General features: G+C 37.2%; 1 protein-coding gene across 3 annotated transcripts in view; it reads left to right on the forward strand.

The window, feature by feature from the left end:
• Positions 1-19,062, forward strand: part of THADA (THADA armadillo repeat containing) — a 312,182-nt gene that overhangs the window by 94,256 nt on the left and 198,864 nt on the right. For all 3 annotated transcript variants that reach the window (XM_079941582.1, XM_079941583.1, XM_079941584.1), the window contains one exon: positions 270-361. In XM_079941582.1, coding sequence (XP_079797708.1) covers positions 270-361 — 92 coding nt within the window. The remainder of the gene's footprint in view (positions 1-269; positions 362-19,062) is intronic.

Raw genomic sequence — 19,062 nt, forward strand, 5'->3', positions numbered from 1 at the left:
ACAGTTGGTGGTAATATTAGAAGTATAGGAAAAAGCTGTGTTGTGTGCATGTGGTTGGACGGTAGAGCTCAGTTTAAGAGGAAATCATTGAGGTAATTACTATAAAGTTATTGAAAATTGTCTACTTTTATGGACATAAACCACATCTTCTTTAGCCCCACACTAGGCAATCGGGTAATGATTTTGAATGTCTAGTTTGAACATTGTAAATGTTGGTTTCATGCCATGAATATTTCTTAACCTTTATTGTGTATTTATTTTTACATTAGGTGAGAAATTCATCCACACTTCTCTTCAGTACGTTGATCACAAGAATATTTGGAGTTAAAAGGGGAAAGGATGAACTTTCCAAAAAAAATAGGTAAGCTTCATCTAATGCTAACTTTACTTTTTTACAAAATATTGTCCTGGGGCTTCCCTGGTGGCACAGTGGTTGAGAGTCCGCCTGCCGATGGAGGGGACACGGGTTCGTGCCCCGGTCCGGGAAGATCCCACATGCCGCGGAGCGGCTGGGCCCGTGAGCCATGGCCACAGGGCCTGCGCGTCGGAGCTCCACGATGGGAGAGGCCACACAGTGAGAGGCCCGTGTACGGCAAAGAAAAAAAAAAAATTGTCCTGGCCAAAAATAATTTTTGGAATTTTGCTTACTTTTATAGATTCATCTAGAGCATAAAACTATAAAAATACTATGGTAAATTAACCTATGCTGCCAAATTCTAATCCCTTGGGCAAAAATATCTACTGTTTAATAAGTGGACCTTTCAAAGCAGCAAAAATATATATATCAGAGTAGCAAGGGCTGAAATGTAGAGCTTGTTTCTCAATGCAACAGCTAAAGTTCGTTTTTTTGTTTTGTTTTGTTTTTGATTTACATCTTCATGTATTCCTGAAATGTCCTATATTGCTTTTTCTTGATGTGTCATCAGGTACTAGCTTGTGCAATATCTTTGCTTTTATAGTAACTGGAAGTTTAAATGTTTATAGTACACTCATCGGGACATGTCCCAGATTACTTTTACATTAACCTCTAACCAAGGGGAGCAGTTACGGATGTTGGTCACACAGAATAAACAATGCTTTTTACTTTTAGGTCTTCGGTGTTATGTTTACTCTCTAAGACATTTTGCTCTTAAGGTTTTTTTTAACGTCTGAGAAAAAAATTTACTGAAATATTTTGATTATGAGTAATTTTTAGATACAATGCACAAGTTCTGTTTGTTGGTTTTTAAAGAAGAGAAGCTTTGAATAGCTGTTTCTTTAGCACTTAGGAGGGTTTAGCGTTAGTCTAGTGGCTTGCAGTTGTTAACACTAGATGTCACTGTCGCTGCAGGCTTAATCATTTCTTAACTTCATTTACTATATCTGATTTGGCCCAGTGGTCTTGCTCTTGATGCTCTAGAGATAAATCAGGCCCTATTCCTCTCCTGCCTAAAAAAGTTGATGATCACACTTTTAAGTCAGGTTTTAAGCTCTTGTTTATTAAAATATATTTTCTTGTGATGGAACTAAGTCTTAGGAATGAGAAAATATCATGAAATAATTTTATGATGCACCGTTGGTAAATCTAATGAAATCTACTGGTAGTTCTGAATTGTTATTTAAATTGCTATTTATCACCCTATAAAATTCAATAAATATTTAAATGGAAAGCAGTTGGCTGTAAGTGTGAATTCCTTGAGTATACTAAGGAAATACTAGAGAGTTGTTTTTTTTTTAGCTGAGTTGTATTTCTAATAATGATAACATTATTCCTTTGAAAGGTTGATTGTAATTTTTACTATTTAGCTGGTTCCTAAATAAATTCTTCTTGTCACTAGTTTGAAATCACTAATACTTGTTTCTTTTTAGCTTTGCTTATTTTGTTAATAATTCAATAAAGTGCTAAGGTTTAAAACAGTTTGGTCATATTATAAGGCCATGATAAATAGTGCATAAATAAAATATGATATGAGGTTATCAAACAAGTGAAATTAATGTTTAAAACTGAACTCGAAAATGAAGAAATGCTTTTTTTCCCTTTTACTTTTTATGAAGTGAGTGATTCTTGGATGTGTATACAAATTTTACTTTATACAGGAGAAAATGATCAGATTCATTTTATGTAGGTTGCATCTGAAGGAGGGTGGAAGAATAGCACAATGAAACCACACCGTTGTAATCTCTTTGCCACAGCTTGCTGATGTGAACGTCCATTATAAATTCATTCCTCTTAAATAGGAAAGGTTACAAAATATATAACTTTCTTAGAAAGAGGGAAATAGAATATTCATATAATTGTTTTGAATAAAGCTGAAGAGTGAAATGAAGGTATTAAAAAGTTAATTATTTTTAATGTGATAAGTATTTTTGGTAAGAGTTTTTATTTCAATAACCTGAAGGTTGGTATATGTCATTATATATACAAGGCTTCTGTTCTTTGTTTAACCCTTAAAGAGTATATTTCTCGGCAGGACCCACTAGATATGCTCTGCAAAACCTTTAGTGTCTTAAACTTGCCATTATTTGTAATGATTTTTCTAGCTGTAGTTTGTTTAATTATGTCACTTTTGGATGAAATGTTTATTTACCTGTCCACTACAATATTAACTCCCTGTGGGCAGAACCTTTTGCTTCTATTCTGTGTATGTATCATGGGCACTGTAAGAATGCTAGTAATAATGATGTCTTGTTGGTTGGTTACTCAACCACTGAATAACTAAACTCAGCCAATGAGACCTCATAGGCCAGTGAAGTCTACTTTCACAGCCACAGATTGTTCTGCGCACAGTCTTACAAATGTGTGGTCTTGATCAGAAGGGAACTGGACAGAAAAAGAACATCTGCCTTTCCCATCGAGTGGAAAGAAAGTCTATCCTGGAGTAAACAGACTTGGTTTCTAAGCATTTTGCTACCACTGGAGATGACCTTAATAGACTCCCTTACCCGCTTTGCACTTCAATTTCTCCATCTATAGACCAGGAATAATAAGATCTGTGTTCTGTACTCATAGGGCTATAGGGAGAATAAAACAAACTAGTAACAGTTCATTTTCTTTTAAAATATTGGAAGTCCTATGCAATTAGAGATGTAGTTTGCTTTTTCTCTGTTACCACTTCTATTATTGTACTCATCTCATTGTCTTACAGTTCCCCTGTGCTTTTGAGTACAGGGTCAGTATCTTATCCTTATTTTTGTATACCTGGTGCCTAGCATAGTGTCTGGCATGTAATGGCCAGAAATACTTGCTTACTGAATAAGCAAATTTTGTTACTAGATGAGAGATGAGAAATCTGGTTTCTCCTCCTGGCTTTGTTGCCATAGACCTGCCATAACCAACTGAAACAAATTAGTTAACCTGTCTGGGCCTTGGTTTTCTCCTGTAAGGTAAGAGATTTGGACTATCCTTGAAGCCTCTTTATTTCTATCAAATACTAAGCTAATTAAATATATATATATATATATATATATATATATACACTAAGCTAGGCTTTATGTAATTGTTACTAGAATTATGAGTTTGGTGAACTGCTATGTTCCCGGTGCCTAGAACACAACAGTACCTGCTTGGTAGTAGGGACAAGAAGTTCCCGTTTCATGTATAAAGAAAAGAGCAGAGGTTCTGCATCCCCATTTATAAGTATATAGAGTATGCTTGATATGATTGAACTCTAGTGCTCACTAGCCTTGTTCTAGATGTGTCTTTTGGATTATGAAGAATGAGAAAACATGTTTCACTTGTTTGTTTTAAATAATGGTATTACATTAAAATTTTCTAAAGCTCCTTTCCTTTCTATTTATTACCCCCGGACTGACTTGGCCTGACAGAATGAGTAATTGATCCTTTGTATTGATAGAATCAGAAGCTACTCAGCTCTGTGATGTGGGGAGTGTGCCGGGCATTCCAAAATAGCCTCCATCTGCACTGTGAGTGGGCTCACCTTGGTAGTTCCTCATTCCTTACAGGGCAGGAGCTAAACCAGTGTGATCTTTAACTGTAGGTCTTTCCTTTTAGCCCCTTTGTGTATTAACCTTCAACTGTTCTATTCCCAGGTAAAGGACAAATATCAATATACATGTAGTAGTCTGAAAAGCTTTACTTTAGACTTTGCCAAAGCTTCATACAGGTGCTCAGTGTACAGAGTGTTCTATAGCTCTTGCTCTCTCTTCATTTTAAATCAGTCAGCCAATAAGAATTCGTAAGCATTTGTCATGAACTCAATATTGACACAGTAGAGGAGTCCATGAGAAATATAAAAGGTGGACCTTGTTCAAGGAGCTTACGTTTCAGCTCGGGAAACGAGAATTGTCATCTGTTGTGAAGCAGATACAAATAGAAGACAACATACAGTAATCAGCTACACAATGTGGTCTGAATAATGGCTGCGTTAGAAATTCACTAGTGGGAGAGTTGAGTGGAGCACTTGGGGGGACTGTGTTTCTTGTAAAGCTTTGGGGATGAGTAGATTTGGGGTACATGGAAACAGGTAGGTTGAAAAAGAGGAACAAAAGAATAATCTTGTTTTCAGTGTTAAGTACAATCTCAATTCTGTCTTGTTAGAGAGAGCTCATATTCAAATTAATAGCCTAGGATGATTTAATACAGCTTAAGAGGAAAATGTTTGTAAAAGGATCACCAGGTCTAAGTAAAATTATTTATAATGACTATGTTAGGAGATGTTAAATTGTATTTGTTTTATTTTCCTGGGTATAAATAACAGAGAATTGCTTTAGTTATTTCCCTTAACATCTTAGTGGTGTAGGTCTGGAAGGATCCTCTGAGGGACATCTAGTCTAGTCTAGCCCCTTGCTTAGAGACAGATTTTGAAGCAGTTTCCAGACAGATTGGCTTCTCTCCTGTTCTTCATGTTTTCTAGGAAAAGAGATTCCACAAGTTTTTGTGGTTACCCACTCCATTGTTTAGGAAAGAATTGGATTCTCAAAACTAAAATTGGGAGCTGTAGGGCAACTAGGTTTTTAAATTTTAGAGAATGTAATTATTAGAATTCAGAATAGCTTATTTGCTTTGAACTGCATAGTAGTTTGTAGCAAGTGCCTATTTGGCCAAACTGAAGATCAGAATTTTCTTTTGACTGTGGCCAGGATAACCTTAACATCCTCAGACCCAGTGGGTTCTCGTCTTCTCCATTTAGCAAGCATTTATATTGCATTTTCACTCTGGGCCCTCTGCTGGGCACTGGGATCCAAAGATGAATCAGACATACTCTTGGCCCTAGGGAAACTGACAGTCTAATGAAGAATATGGCAGTTACCTGTGGCGCTAGAGTCTCTATTCCACTTGTGTAAAAGGAATGGAGAAGTGAAGGGAGATGGCATATCCTTAGCGCCTATTTTCTTGCTTGGCATGTGCCAAATTCTTTTATAAGTGTCTATTTCAGCCTTCATCACAGCCCTGCAGAGTGGATAGAGTCATTCTAATTTCACACAGGAATAAACTAGGGTTGGTGAGATTGAGCTATTTGCCCGAGGTCATACAGCCAGAAAGTGGTAGAACTAGAACCCAAATCCAGCTACATCTGCAGAGCACATGCGGATTTATCCACCGGCACACACAGCCCCTTATGAGCAGTGAGTCATTTTTGAGAGTGCGGCTTTAGATTTTACATCCTGAGACTGTGGGAAATGAAGCACTTCACCAAAGTCTCAGTGTGGAGCCGGGACTCTCACATCTCCCATGTGGCAAGTTGATTTTAAGACCTTTTCATTACCCCCAGTAGGATATCAGTGTGGCCAGTAAGCCATTTATTTACCTCTATAAAACTCTGGTATTTGATGATAGTTTGGTGCTGTGCTATGGGGAGAGGATTTGGGGGTTTTGTGATAATCTTTATCTATTGTATGATGTCTTTTAGGCTTAACCTAATGTTTTTCCAAATCTCTGCTTATATTTTTCATTCATATATTTAATAATTATTATAATAATAACCATTATTATATTAGTTTTTATATTTGAGAGGACATAAGCCATCCAGTCCCACTCTCATTTTGCAGATGTGAATATTGAGGTGCTCAAGGTCACACAGCTCGTGCTGGGAATAAAGTTAATGGTTACTTTTAGCTCACAGTAAGCTCAACTAGAACATTTAAAAATTTTAGCTGATTATTTATAAATGGAGTTTCTATTAGCAACAATAATACTAGTTTGGATTCAAATAATTTGAAATTAAGCTAAGAGCCCCAGTGTTTTGATACGGTCTGGAGGTATCATTCATGCATTTTCCACAGTTGTTTACAGAACATTCAATCTGGTTCTTTAGGCAGAGTAGGTAAATGTGTATTCTTGGAGACTGAGAAGTTAAGTACAAGTCTTGTGTAACCCTTGTTGAGAAGTTCTTAAAATCAGAATTAAGTCTATTCTGACACTTTGGCCTACTGGAGAGTTTCATGTTTCAAGTTTTTGTTCATTCTTAGGTTCATGGATCACAGGTAGGAAAACCACAAATAAAAATTTTAACCAAAAAGAAGCTCTTAAAAAGAAATATGTTCATGAACTTGAAGTGGGAATTAGTCATTGTGTTCTTAAATATTGACTCTTGCGGGGACGAAGTAATCTTTGTTCCTAAGTACTGCTTCAGGCCATTGCCTTCTTTAATAACTAAGGCATTGTTGCTTTAGTTTGAGCATGTTCTATGGAATTTTGGCAATGCGTGCATCCTCTTTCTGCATCTCAGTAAAAGCATGAGTAAATATTTTTTCTTAGCTTTGGTATTTTTGTAGCTTACATTTTATATGAACCAGACTAATATAATGTAATACCAGGATTACATAATTTAGGACGTCAGGATTTCTTCCAGGACTATGAGATAAAGTCTTCATTTATCAGGGGTTTTACAAGCAGTATTTGTTGCTCATTCAATACCTGCAGAGAAATACCACAGAGCTCTTTTCCAAATGAGAAAATGGAGTCAAAGAGGTTAAAACCAGAGGGCAGTTTCTTTAGAACTTGGATAATATTTCTTCTCTATTCAGAACTTGGTCCTTATAACTATTGATTTTAGTAATGGATAGTTTAGAAATTCCAGGAATTTTGAACTATTCTTGTTACACACCAAACTTTTAATAAAATACAATCAGTAAAATTTTTTCATTGAATATTTACTATGTGCCTTGCCACTCTAATATGTACAAAAGTAGTTTATGACATGGTCTTGGATTTCAAGGATTTTATCATTTACTGAGAGAGAAGACCAACATGTGAGCTAGCTTAGGAAAAATGAGTATCAAACTCTGATAATGTCAGGGGATGAGGGGGTCAGAGGAGGATGAGGTCGGGCTTCGTGCAGGAGTCAGGCTTAATCTGGATTTGAAAAAATGGATAGGATTTGAATAGGTAAAGAGGAGGATGTTGCATATAAGTTTATATAGACATGAACAAAGATATCGAGGTTGGAACACATATTGTATATGTCTGAGAAAGTTAGAAGATAAACCAGACCAGGACTGAAAGCACATGATGGAAATATTCATCCGTTCATCCATTTAGTCATTTATTCCTAGAGCCAAGGATTCACTGACCATCTATTCTGTGTAAGCACTGAAGTATGTTCTGGGGCTATATCAATGAGTAAAACAAATAAGCCAAGGAGCCTGGTTTGAATTTTACACAACATTATGAATCATTTATAAGTTTTAGTATTGGAGTATTCCATGATAAAGGCATTGTTTTAGGAATCAGTTGAGAAGTGATTGCATTCTGTGTCCCCCACTGGTAGTATTGGAGAATATGATGCAAGACCCTGGAAGAAAGTTACTTAGGAATAACTGATACTCTCTGTAGATTATTAAAGCTTGGTTCCAGCTTGGTGTGGTTTTTTTTCAGCATTTATTCTTTTTGTTACTTCTAAATTGAGTAGTGGCTATATTAGAGGGGAATATGCCTTATGTTTTAAGGATTACTAGCTTCCTCAAGATATTAAAAAGATATTTATTGAAAAGTAAATTATAAAGTCAAGTAAGTTTTGGAAATGCTGGATTAAATAAAAATTTCTTTATGACAGGACTTCTCAGAACATTTAATATGCTACAGTGGTTTTTGTGACTCTTCAAGAGTGGGAGGTAACCTGCAGTATTTCCCCAAGTTAAAGAACTTATATCTGGGGAATTTATATCTGGGGAAGTCCACCAGATATAAATTTAAAATGGTATCCTGGCATATAGTAGGTGGTAAATAAATATGAATCAATGAAAATTTCATAATTTTAGACCTTTTAAAATCTTATATTTAAAGTGCCTCTTTGGGGACTTACCTGGTGGCGCAGTGGTTGAGAATCTGCCTGCCAATGCAGGGGACACACGTTTGAGCCCTGGTCCGGGAAGATCCCACATGCTGCGGAGCAACTAAGCCCATGCACCACAACTACTGAGCCTGCGCTCTAGAGCCCGCGAGCCACAACTACTGAAGCCCACGCGCCTAGAGCCCATGCTCCACAACAAGAGAAGCCACCTCAATGAAAAGCCTGTGCACCACAACAAAGAGTAGCCCCCGCTCGCCACAACTAGAGAAAGCCCATGTGCAGCAGCAAAGACCCAATGCAGACATAAATAATAAATTTATTTTAAAAATTAAAAGTACATAAATAAAGTGCCTTTTTGGGAGAATGAACTTTATATCCTAAATCAGTTTCTTCTACCATTTTGTCAGAAGAAGATAACGTCCGTTTTCCCAAAGCCTTGATCATTGATAATGGGGGAAATAGGGCCTACACCCTGGTGGATGAACTGATCAGCAAGGTCAGTACCAAGCCCATCAGGGTGTGATGTATATATCTGTGTGTGTGTGTGTGTGTGTGTGTTGGAAAGGCAGGTAGGGAGAGGGGAACAGAACAGTAACCAGCTTTGAAATATAATAAGTAAGGCCTTAGGATCTACTAGGGTGGCTGAGTTCTATAGCTTTGGTCTGTATGTCTTGCTAGCAGCATACCCTGTTGTTGTCCTTCATCTCCCAAATAACAGCTCCATTTGTTAATACTTAAACAAAGGCTTGCAATAATTCAGACTTGAAGCAGTTAGAATGCTTTTGGCTGCAAGTAGCAGAAAACCCAAATCAAAATTTAAACAATAAGGAAAAGTTATTATCTCACACATAACCACAAGTTTTAAGGGGGATTGATTCGTTTCAGGTTGATAATGTCATCAGAGACCCAGGTTCTTTCAGTTTTTTGCTGTGCCATCCTGGATGTGAAGGCATTGGCCTCAGGCAAGTGTCCTTCATGGTTTCAAGATGGCCACAGTTCCAGCCATCACATCTAGATGCAGTAGATGCAATATTCAGTGGCCTTGTGGCATCCCTATTTCTTTTTAAGAATGACAGCACCACCTCTGGTATGTGTTCCCATGCTGTCAACTCGACACTCTACAGACTTTCCTTAACATCTTTTTGGCAGAGTTAACATCTTAGTATGCCCCAGCTTATATCCCTGACAAGGGAAATGGATCCACCATGATTAGCTTAGACTAATTAGGATTCTCCAGTTGGATCTGGGGTTGGTGTCAGCTCTCCCTGAAGCATATGACTACTTAGAGAAGGGTGAATACCCAACCAAAGTCAAATACTGTTAAAGGAAGGATGGGATGAGGGAATGGATTTCTATTAAGTGACTAATGATGTCTGCTGCTACATTCTTCTAGGGTATCTCAAAAGCTGTGAAAATGTTTCCATTTCATTAGGAAGATAAATAATAATACATGTAGTATTTTAGCCTAATAGGAAAGTGTATTTTTTTCCTTTATTTGTGCAATTCCTCCATATAATTTTTAAAATATATGAAGTAGTAAAAGTGTCTGGATATGTGGTTCTGTATAATTCACTTCTGAAGGCAAGCCTTCATTATAAAATTTTTGCTCAGGAACAAAGTTTTGTCTTCACACATGAAAAAAGTTTTGTAGAGCTTTAAAATGGAGATGCTAAATAAAATACAACGACTTTTCTAAGTCAGAAAATGCTACTCTGCAATATCTCCCTGATTCATAGCTAATCTCTAACAAGCTAACAGAATGTTAACATTGTTTTTTATTATGAACTCTAATTCACTTTGGAGTTTGACCTGTATATTACAACATTGATTTTGTTATTGTAGGGCCAAATGGTGTGAAGTCAAATGATCTTTCTAAATTTATTGGAATTGGTACTTAATTATTTTAATTTATTAACCAGAAATCCCTATTCTATTTAAATTGGACATAGTATTTTAATGTTGGGGCCTCTGAATTCAAATTAGGCCAACTGTCTTGAACAATCTCTCTTTCTCTATCTGCCAGGTCTTTTTCTTTTCTGTCTTTCCAGACTGTTAGCGTTTTGTTCTCTACAAACTGCCTTTATAGAAGTGGAACAAGAGGCTGTCTAGGTCAGGGCAGACCAGCCCGGCTCAGCAGAAGATGGGGTCAGACTGGCTACCTTTGACAAGGATCAGCAAGTCTGATCCAGGTGCTAAATCTTGGAGGTCTAGAATTTTCTACGCTATAAACACATTCGTAGAGCCATCCATTGCTCCTAATACATCTTTGTCTTCTGTTTATCTCTATGATGACTCTTGTGAACAACTGATTTAGATACATATAAATAGTCAATTACACACTTCCTCCCTTTAATTCACTTGATCCCCATTTTCACCCCCTACAATCCAAGCCCTCCTTTTAGGCCACTGGTTTCATTTTTATAGTTGGTGGTCTGTTTAGATGGTCCAACATTTTTTTTTCTTCATCATTTATTCAAGAAACATGCTTACTACGTTCAAGACTGAGCACTGAGGGGAGTATAGACATTTATAAAATATGGTCTATGTATTTGAAGAATAGTGGAAGAAGTGAGCTAAGACTTGAACTCAACTGTAGTTCAAGGTGGAAAGCCATGAGTACTCTGTTAGCTCCTTTCCTCTCTCTTGGGGGAAGAGCCTGCATGTGCCACTCCTCCCATTTCCTCTCTTCCCTGCCACTGCGTAAGTGCGCCTCTGCAGAGCTCACACTCTTCACACACTCATCCTTTCTAGACCCTTCCTCCTTCCCATCCCAGTTCTTCTACCATTTAGGCGGGAAAGACTCATGTGACCATTTCTTTATCTTGCCTTTGTTCTATCTGTGGGACAAGCAATGATTCAGATCATGACCAGTAAACAAGAGGGCAGTATTAGTGATATGCCTCCCCTATCTGTATTTAGAAATGAAATTCTCTGTACTAATAAAACAGTGTCACTGGCCTCTGACGGTGGTGAACGCCCCCATTTTCCCAGAAACACACCATAAGTCATCATCTCTTTCTCCTTTCTGCTTTTAATTAAGCCAACTTAATTTTCCTTAAGCTTCAACATTTTAGGGAAGTGAAAGAGAACTTCTCTTTCAATGGTGTTCTCTTGCTTCGATTAGTTACTAATACTGCAATAACATAGGCTTTAACATTTTATCATTGTAAAAGTATAGTGTTTCAAAGGGAAGTAAATATATTTTCTGTGGGTTATCTGCAGTGCCACTATTTATAATATTTATGTCTTTGGAAAACGTATTTCAATTGCCAGATGATCATTTATAAGTTGTAGCCCTTTCTACAGATGGACATATCATTCTCAAATACTTGCTTGTTCTTTTCCTTCATGTTTTCAACCCTGACTGCCTTCAACATTGTGCTGCCATGCACTGCCAAACTGGTTGGTTCACCCATGAAAATTGAATTCCAGGGGATTCATGGCATTTTCTATGGAGGTTTCTTTCTCTGGAAATCTCTTCTTGCCCCCACCCCCAATTAAATTGAAATGTAATGATTTTTCTTGGTTTTGTGTATAATACCACTCTTTCTAGCATTTTTTTAAAATTTATTTATTTTTATTTTTTGGCTGTGTTGGGTCTTCCTTGCTGTGCGTGGACTTTCTGTAGTTGCAGCGAGCGGGGGCTTCTCTTCGTTGCGGTGCGCTTCTCATTTCAGTGGCTTCTCTTATTGCATAGCACAGGCTCTAGGTGCACGGGCTTCCGTAGTTGCGGCGCACAGGCTCAGTAGCTGTGGCGCACGGGCTTAGTTGCTCTGCGGCATGTGAGATCTTCCCAGACCAGGGCTCGAACCCGTGTCTCTTGTATTGGAAGGTGGATTCTTAACCACTGCGCCACCAGCGAAGTCCCTCTAGCATTTTTAAGTAGCATTCCTTACGATGGACAAATCATGGTTAACTTAATAATTCTCTTACTATTAAATATTTAGTTTTCCTTAGTTTTTAAAATATTTTTAATAATGGTGTGGTGAGTATCTTTATTTTAGGAAGTATTTTAACATGTAGGGTTATTTCTTATGGATAGATTCTCCTTGGTGTGATTTCTTGGCAACAAAGTAATATAACTGGTCTTCAGATTCTTTTTATATATTGTCAGATTTCTTGATAAATTAATCTTGAAAAACAGTTTCCCCTTGTCACCTTCTTACTCAGGAATTTTCATTAGTTCTCTGTTGCCCATGGTCTAAGATCTCTGCCCCTTTGATTATTAGCCTTTGTGCTTTTTGTTAAACCTTTTTTTGTTTTGTTTTAACCAGCTCTCTACCATTGATCATTTACAGTCCATCTTATTTTTCCACACTATGCAAAGTGGTACAGGGAATAACCTCATACATTTTAGCTTCTCCCATTTTTTTGGATTATTTCTTTAGGATAAATGATCAGAAATGGAAGTACAGAGTTAAGGAATATAAACATTCCATGAAACTGATAGCCAGATTTCTTTTAAGTAAGATATCAATTTACAAATTTGCCAGCACATATAATCTTTCTAGTAGTGGGTATTATTCTTTTTTTAATGCAAATTTAAAAGAATGTATGTGGGGGGGAATTACCATGTTGTTTCAATTTATATTGCTTTTCTTACTAATAAGGTTGAACATTTGCCCACATTATTTGTTGGTTAATTGTATTTTCTTCAGCTTAGCTTTCAGGGCCCTATATAATTTGAACCTGCCCTTTTCACCTTATCTCCTGTTAGTCAAACCCACAAATATTTATTAAACTTCTACCAACAAATACATATACTCTAATCAAGCTAATCTGCCTACTATTCCTTTGAGATTTTCCTTTTTGTTGCTTTTATTCATGCTTTTTCTGCTCCTAAAATGCTTGTCCCTTCTCATCTACTTATCGTATGCTGATTTTTCCCATCCTTTGAGATTCAACCTGAATCTTTTTTTCCTCCAGGAAGTTTTCCCTGACCTGACTATGGCTTCCTTGAGAGCAGGGCCTGTGTGTCTGATGCCCCTTTTGGCCCCAGTGCCTCGTAAAGGGTCTGCCTTACATAGGAGGCAAAGAAATGATCTATTGATGTTGCTAAGAAAATGCATGTTGAGTTAGGCAGCTCTAGATTTAACTTCTGGCTCTGACTTTGGGCAAGTTTAGTCCCTTGAGCCTCACTTTCTTTATCTCAGCATCATCGTATACTGGGGATGATACTAGGATCTGCCTCCCAAGTTGCTGTGAGGAGTAAGCACGGTAATGCTCATAAGGGGCCTGGTGTAGTGATGCTTGGTGTATAGGAGGCTCTCTTTCAGTGGGAATTGTTTTTAAATTAACTGAACGAATAAACTGGTCATCCCAGCACTCACTGGTCTCCCTTTCCGTAGGCCTCTTCCTGGTGTACCCCAAATGATGTGTGCCGTCTCTTTCTTGTGTTGGTACTGCTTCTTATGAATTAGTTAGGTACTCTCAAATCAATTCCAGGTTCTTAAGGGGAGGGATTGTGTTTTAAGTTTGATGTATATCCTAAAGCACTGTGTAAATACAGATTGGTTAGGTATAGCTGAGTAGCTTTGGTAGCAGTGAAAACGAGGGCAAGGCAGTGATGAAGACCTCATTTTCTGTTTTTTTACTGAAACCTTTACTGGACCTTTGCTAGAAGAAATTATTTCTCCTAGGGCCTTTAAGAAATGTTTACTTTTGTTGCTTGTTCAGCCAAATGGAGTTAGTTATTCAGTAGAAAATGGTAAAAATATCCAAATAACACCACTGGATTTCACTTTTCCATATAGTGTTTCAAAGTGTTGTATTCATTAATATTTGTGAGAAACCTATGGTTAATACCACAGGAAGTCATAAACTAAACCAGATTTCCCCCTTTTTTTAACTTTCACATGGCTTGGATTAACAACAGTGTTACTCCCTAATTTACACCTGGGATTTAAAAACCCTTCTCAAAATGCTGAAACAATGATTCATATTTAGTCACCATGTGACTGGGTTATTTTCATTTATTGAAAATATAAACACCAAAAAACATCCTGGATAAAGAGCTCCATGTATTTTAACTAGTGACAGATGCTATGATCAGAATTTCTACTTAAGTCAGGCATTTTTGACATACACCTCAAGCCTCGCAATTAAGCTTTATGCCTTTCCAAACATAACAGTTAACCAATAAACCAAAATATCAGCCTGGTCTGGCTTAGCTCAGCGGTCTTTTGATTTCTTCCAGTCTGTTTGATGTGGAGGCTTATTGAGATTTATCTATTGAGCTGTTCATAGTTTGTAGGGCTGAGAGCACTGGTTATATTATATAAGATTCCATTAGTGACAGTAGAGTGTAGACAGTCTCTACAGTGTAGATAATTTAGTCAGTTGTGCTGGTCATGGTTTTGTTGAAATTTTTAAGACTTTCGTCAAGATTTTTTTTTATTAATTCTCAGCGATTTTTGTTATTTCCCAGTTTATACTGTGAGCCTCAAAACAGATGTAGTTTGATTGGTTCAATTTAGTAGAAAGTTTTTTAACTTTCAGTAGAAATCTCTATGTAGATTGAAAACTTTTCCACTTATTTGGACCAGTTTATCCACAAGGGAAATAAAAATTTAAAATATACAGTAATCAATTATAAATACTTGGTATATGGGGAGTCAGATATCATTCCATTGTATTGTTTGTGAAGGTAATAGCATCAGTATACCCAACTTTATAACATAAAAGCTGCAGAGGAGTTTCATATACTTATGTCATGTAATCCTTGTTGGAATACTCAGTAAGTATTATTGTCCTCATTCTAAATAACACACTTGGAATTTATATTATTAATTTGCTACATGTCTCATATCTAGTATGAAGCAGAGCTGGTGGTCAAATTCAGATATGACTCCTAATCCAGTTATTTTTCCATTACATTAAAGCTTTTTGTTCTGTAATATACAATATGTCTAAAAGTAACAACGTCCTGCCAAACAGCTTTCCACTGGTTTTATCACATCCTCTTTCCTAAGTAGATTAAAATTACTCATATTTACCCTGCTGGAGATAAGAAAGTAAGATCATATTGGAGAAATAATAAAACTTATTCATTCTTTCTGCCTCAGTTGCCACATGTATCGAATGGGGGAAACAACTAGCACTCACCTCACAGGGCTTTGGGGTGGAGTAAGTGAATTAATACATGCAAGGAGATTGAGTGCCTGGCATAGAGTAAAAAATGATAATACATTTTGCTATTATTGCCATTCATTTACTCAGCAGTGTTTATTCACCCATTGCTACATGCCAGGTAATGTGCTAGGTGCTGAAAGATAAATAAGTCAAAGTCTTTTCCTTTAAGGGTCTCACAGTCAAGGGAAGGAGACATAGAGGAAAGTACACACCATGGGCATGAATGTTCTGTATAGAGGCATGCAAGGAGAGATTTGGAAGCGCAGAGTAGGGATGAGTACCTGCTGTCAGAGGAGGCTTCCTATAAGAATCAGGGCCTGAGCTTGAAGGATAAGTAGAAGTTAGCCAAGAAAACAGTAGAGGAAGAAAAGGGAGCCAGGAGGACAGATGACAGTGGTAAAAGGTTGGTGTGAACACGTTTGTTCAATCCAGGATTTCTGGAAGACTCTAATATGCTGATAGGTACTGTGACTTTCCAGTCACAGTATAGTTACTCTCTTAAAATGTTGAATTATGGAATCCTTTTTATGGAGTAGTTTATGAAGAACTATGTTTTAAGGAACACACTTTGGGAAACTCTGGATAAACTGGGTGGTGAGAGGTGAGTGCAGGTCAGAAAGAGGGTAGGCAAGGACAGTGGAGAAGGGCATGTTGATTAGAGATATTAAGACAGCCAGTTTAACAGTATTTAATGAAAAATGAGGAGACCACAGAAGAGGAAAGATAATGAGATGATGGCAGATTTGGGGCTTGGGACAGTGTCTGGGGCTGTTGGTGCCATTTACAGAGGTGAAGATTTAGGAGGAAAAACAGATTGGTGATGGATGGGGGACATACTGAGTTCAGTTACTGTATCTGTTTTGAGATGCCTGAGGGACATCCAGTGGAACATATTCATCAAGCAGTTCAATATCCTGGGTCTGGAGCATATGAATGAGCTCTGGGCTGGACAAAGGAGTCGTCCGTGAGAGATGGTATTTTATGCCAGAAAGTGAATGAGAGAACCCAGACGGGTGAGGATAGACTCCTGGGGGCATCACTGTTTAAATGATGTGTGGAGAAAGAGGATCTCTCAGCAGACATTATTTCGACAGTCTGATATTCTTTGGGACATGTTTGTCAGTTCCCCTGTGCCCTCCCTTTCAAGGTCCATGAGTATTTTATTTTGTTTTGTTTTTTTTGGAAAGTGTCTGACTCCACCCATGCAGGAAATCTACTCTGTGGGCCACTCCTCCCAAGAATCTGGGTAGTTGTAGAAAGAGGCACTTCACCCACACCCTAAGCTCTCTGCTGTGAGTGTGAGATATTCCGCCCAACCCTTCTGAGCCCAGAGGGGGAAGGTGGAGCCATGTTGCACTGTTAAGTTTTTGAGTGTGAGGTCCTTCATGGTAGCTGGAAGAATCATGAAAGAGAAGTATTCCACTGGATTAAACAAGTTCAATGGATTTTAATTTTCCTGATAAACTATTATTAAGAAATTGTTTTGGAGATTTACTCTCTGAGTAGGATTAGCTAACCTACATTTTTCATTTGGATAAGTGATTCTTTAATTAGAAACCGAGATTTAGGGAATAGTTTCCCATTGCTTTATATAGTGTAGAGAAGGTATGTGAAAATGCCAAATGAAGGTTTTCTTCCTGATAGCGAGAAGCAGGGAAAACAAGAGGAAATTATGATATGTTAAGGGAAAGGATTCTGTTCATCCAGCATGCCTGCTTTTATCTTCAATTCTGCAAGTCTCTGCCGGCAGTTTTTTGTTTTTTGTTTTGTTTTGTTTTAATTCCCTCTTCTTGTTGTGCGAAAAGTTGCATATTTCTGGCAAAATGTTCATTACTGGCTAGGGGCGCAACAAGCAATCCTTTGCCAGAGAATTAAGCAAGCAGAAGTCTGTCAAAACAAATATTCTAGTTTGAAAATATAGTCCTGCTGGGGGAAATGGGGAGGGGTGGATAGTGGAGGAGGCCAGGGTATGTTCTAAGGCTGAGTATTTATTTCATAAGAATTCTGTGTTCTGAAAGATTGTTGCTGGTAGGAGTGCTGAAGAAAACAGGATTTTGGTACATTAAACGTACTGATGAGCAAGGACGGACTTTCTGGGGATTTTTGGTTTGCTCTTGTGTTTGGTATTTAGCTCTCATAATGACAGCCTTTGCTAAGAGTGAAACATTTTGATAACAAATAGCCTTTACATTTAATTAAAGAGGCATTTAACAAAACTTATGTTTACATGGAAGAACTCTCAGTCCTGAGGATATTAAAAATGTATAAACAAACATGCACATAAACACACAGTCCACTTCATAAGCATTTATTTGGCTGGGAAATGCCAACTTTTTATAATTTCAGTCTTAAAAGTACTGGCCGATTGATTCAAAAAAGCAAAATTTGTTTTTTATTTTTCTCCCCAACTTTTCCTTGTATTTCTTCCTTGTTACTTTAAAAGAAAATCATTTCACAGAAGAATGATTATATATATTGGATAGATGCAACGTTTTGAATTTCTTTGCCATAGAGTTGCCTAAATCTGTTATAAAGTTGCTCTTCAAGTTGGAGAAACATAGGCTGACATTTGTGTTACTTTCCACTGGGATAGGGGTGGGATTAACTTTATTAAGCCTCAAGGATGAAAGTCCTTGCACACAGAAGTGGATTTTGAAGATTTCCTGACCATATATCTGCATATAACTGATGTTATTTTTTGAAAGAATTTAAAAAATAAAAGGTACTGCATTGTAATATTGAAGTAAATGATCGAACAGAATGTATTCATAATAAAGAGAAGCCCTCAAAATATTATTAATGAAATACAGACCGATTTATTCTTATCTCCTTTTGGCAAATTTTAGACGTGCTACCATAGGCAATTCAGGAAACACATACATGCCTTCTTCTAGAGCAGTGGGAGGAAACCCTGCTCTTTGATTCTGGGAGTTGATATACTTCAGTTACTGGAAGAAACATTAATTAATGTACTTTAAAAAAAATTTTAGTAATTCAAAAGAATAAATTTTTTTCGAGGGGTTGAAAAGATCATGGTGCACCATTGGAATTTGCCTTCAGTAAATGTAACATTTGTTTTCTAAAGAATTATAACAACATACTTAAATTCCAGAACAGTAAGCAAAATAGCTTAAGTTCACTGACTTGAAAAAACATTCTTTTATACTGCACGGTTCTAAAATAAATACTTAAAAGAAACAGAGAGCAAGCCATTCTATCTTGGATTTCATTTTCCTTCAGATAGAACAGCTAGAACAAACATTCTTGCTAGTTAACATTGCCTGTGTTTTTATGAAGTTAATAACTGACCTGTCAATCACGTCCTATATAAATACGGTAGTTGAATGCTTTCTGCTTTAGAAGCACTTTTATTTACAAGAGCTGCCAGCCAAGATTTCCAAAGGACTCCACGGGCTGTTTGCTTTGATCTGTTTTGAGGGCTGGTCTCTTTATACCTGTTGGTTTGCTATTTATGATACCTTTGTGTAATCAGGTATGGGGAGAGCAGATGTGCAGAATAAACACGCCTTAAGGAAACCAAGGCTCAAGAGAAATCGTGTAATTATGCACCAACAGCTTTAAAGAGAGAGAGAGAGAATATTTTCTTAAATCAACTTAGCTGCTGTTATGACGAGAGAGCAGATGTTGTGGTATTCACCCCAGAGAAGGAAAAGATTCTCTCTTAAATCTCAGTTTATAA

Source organism: Stenella coeruleoalba (genome assembly GCF_951394435.1).
Source record: "Stenella coeruleoalba genome assembly, chromosome: 13".
Classification (NCBI taxonomy): Eukaryota; Metazoa; Chordata; class Mammalia; order Artiodactyla; family Delphinidae; genus Stenella; species Stenella coeruleoalba.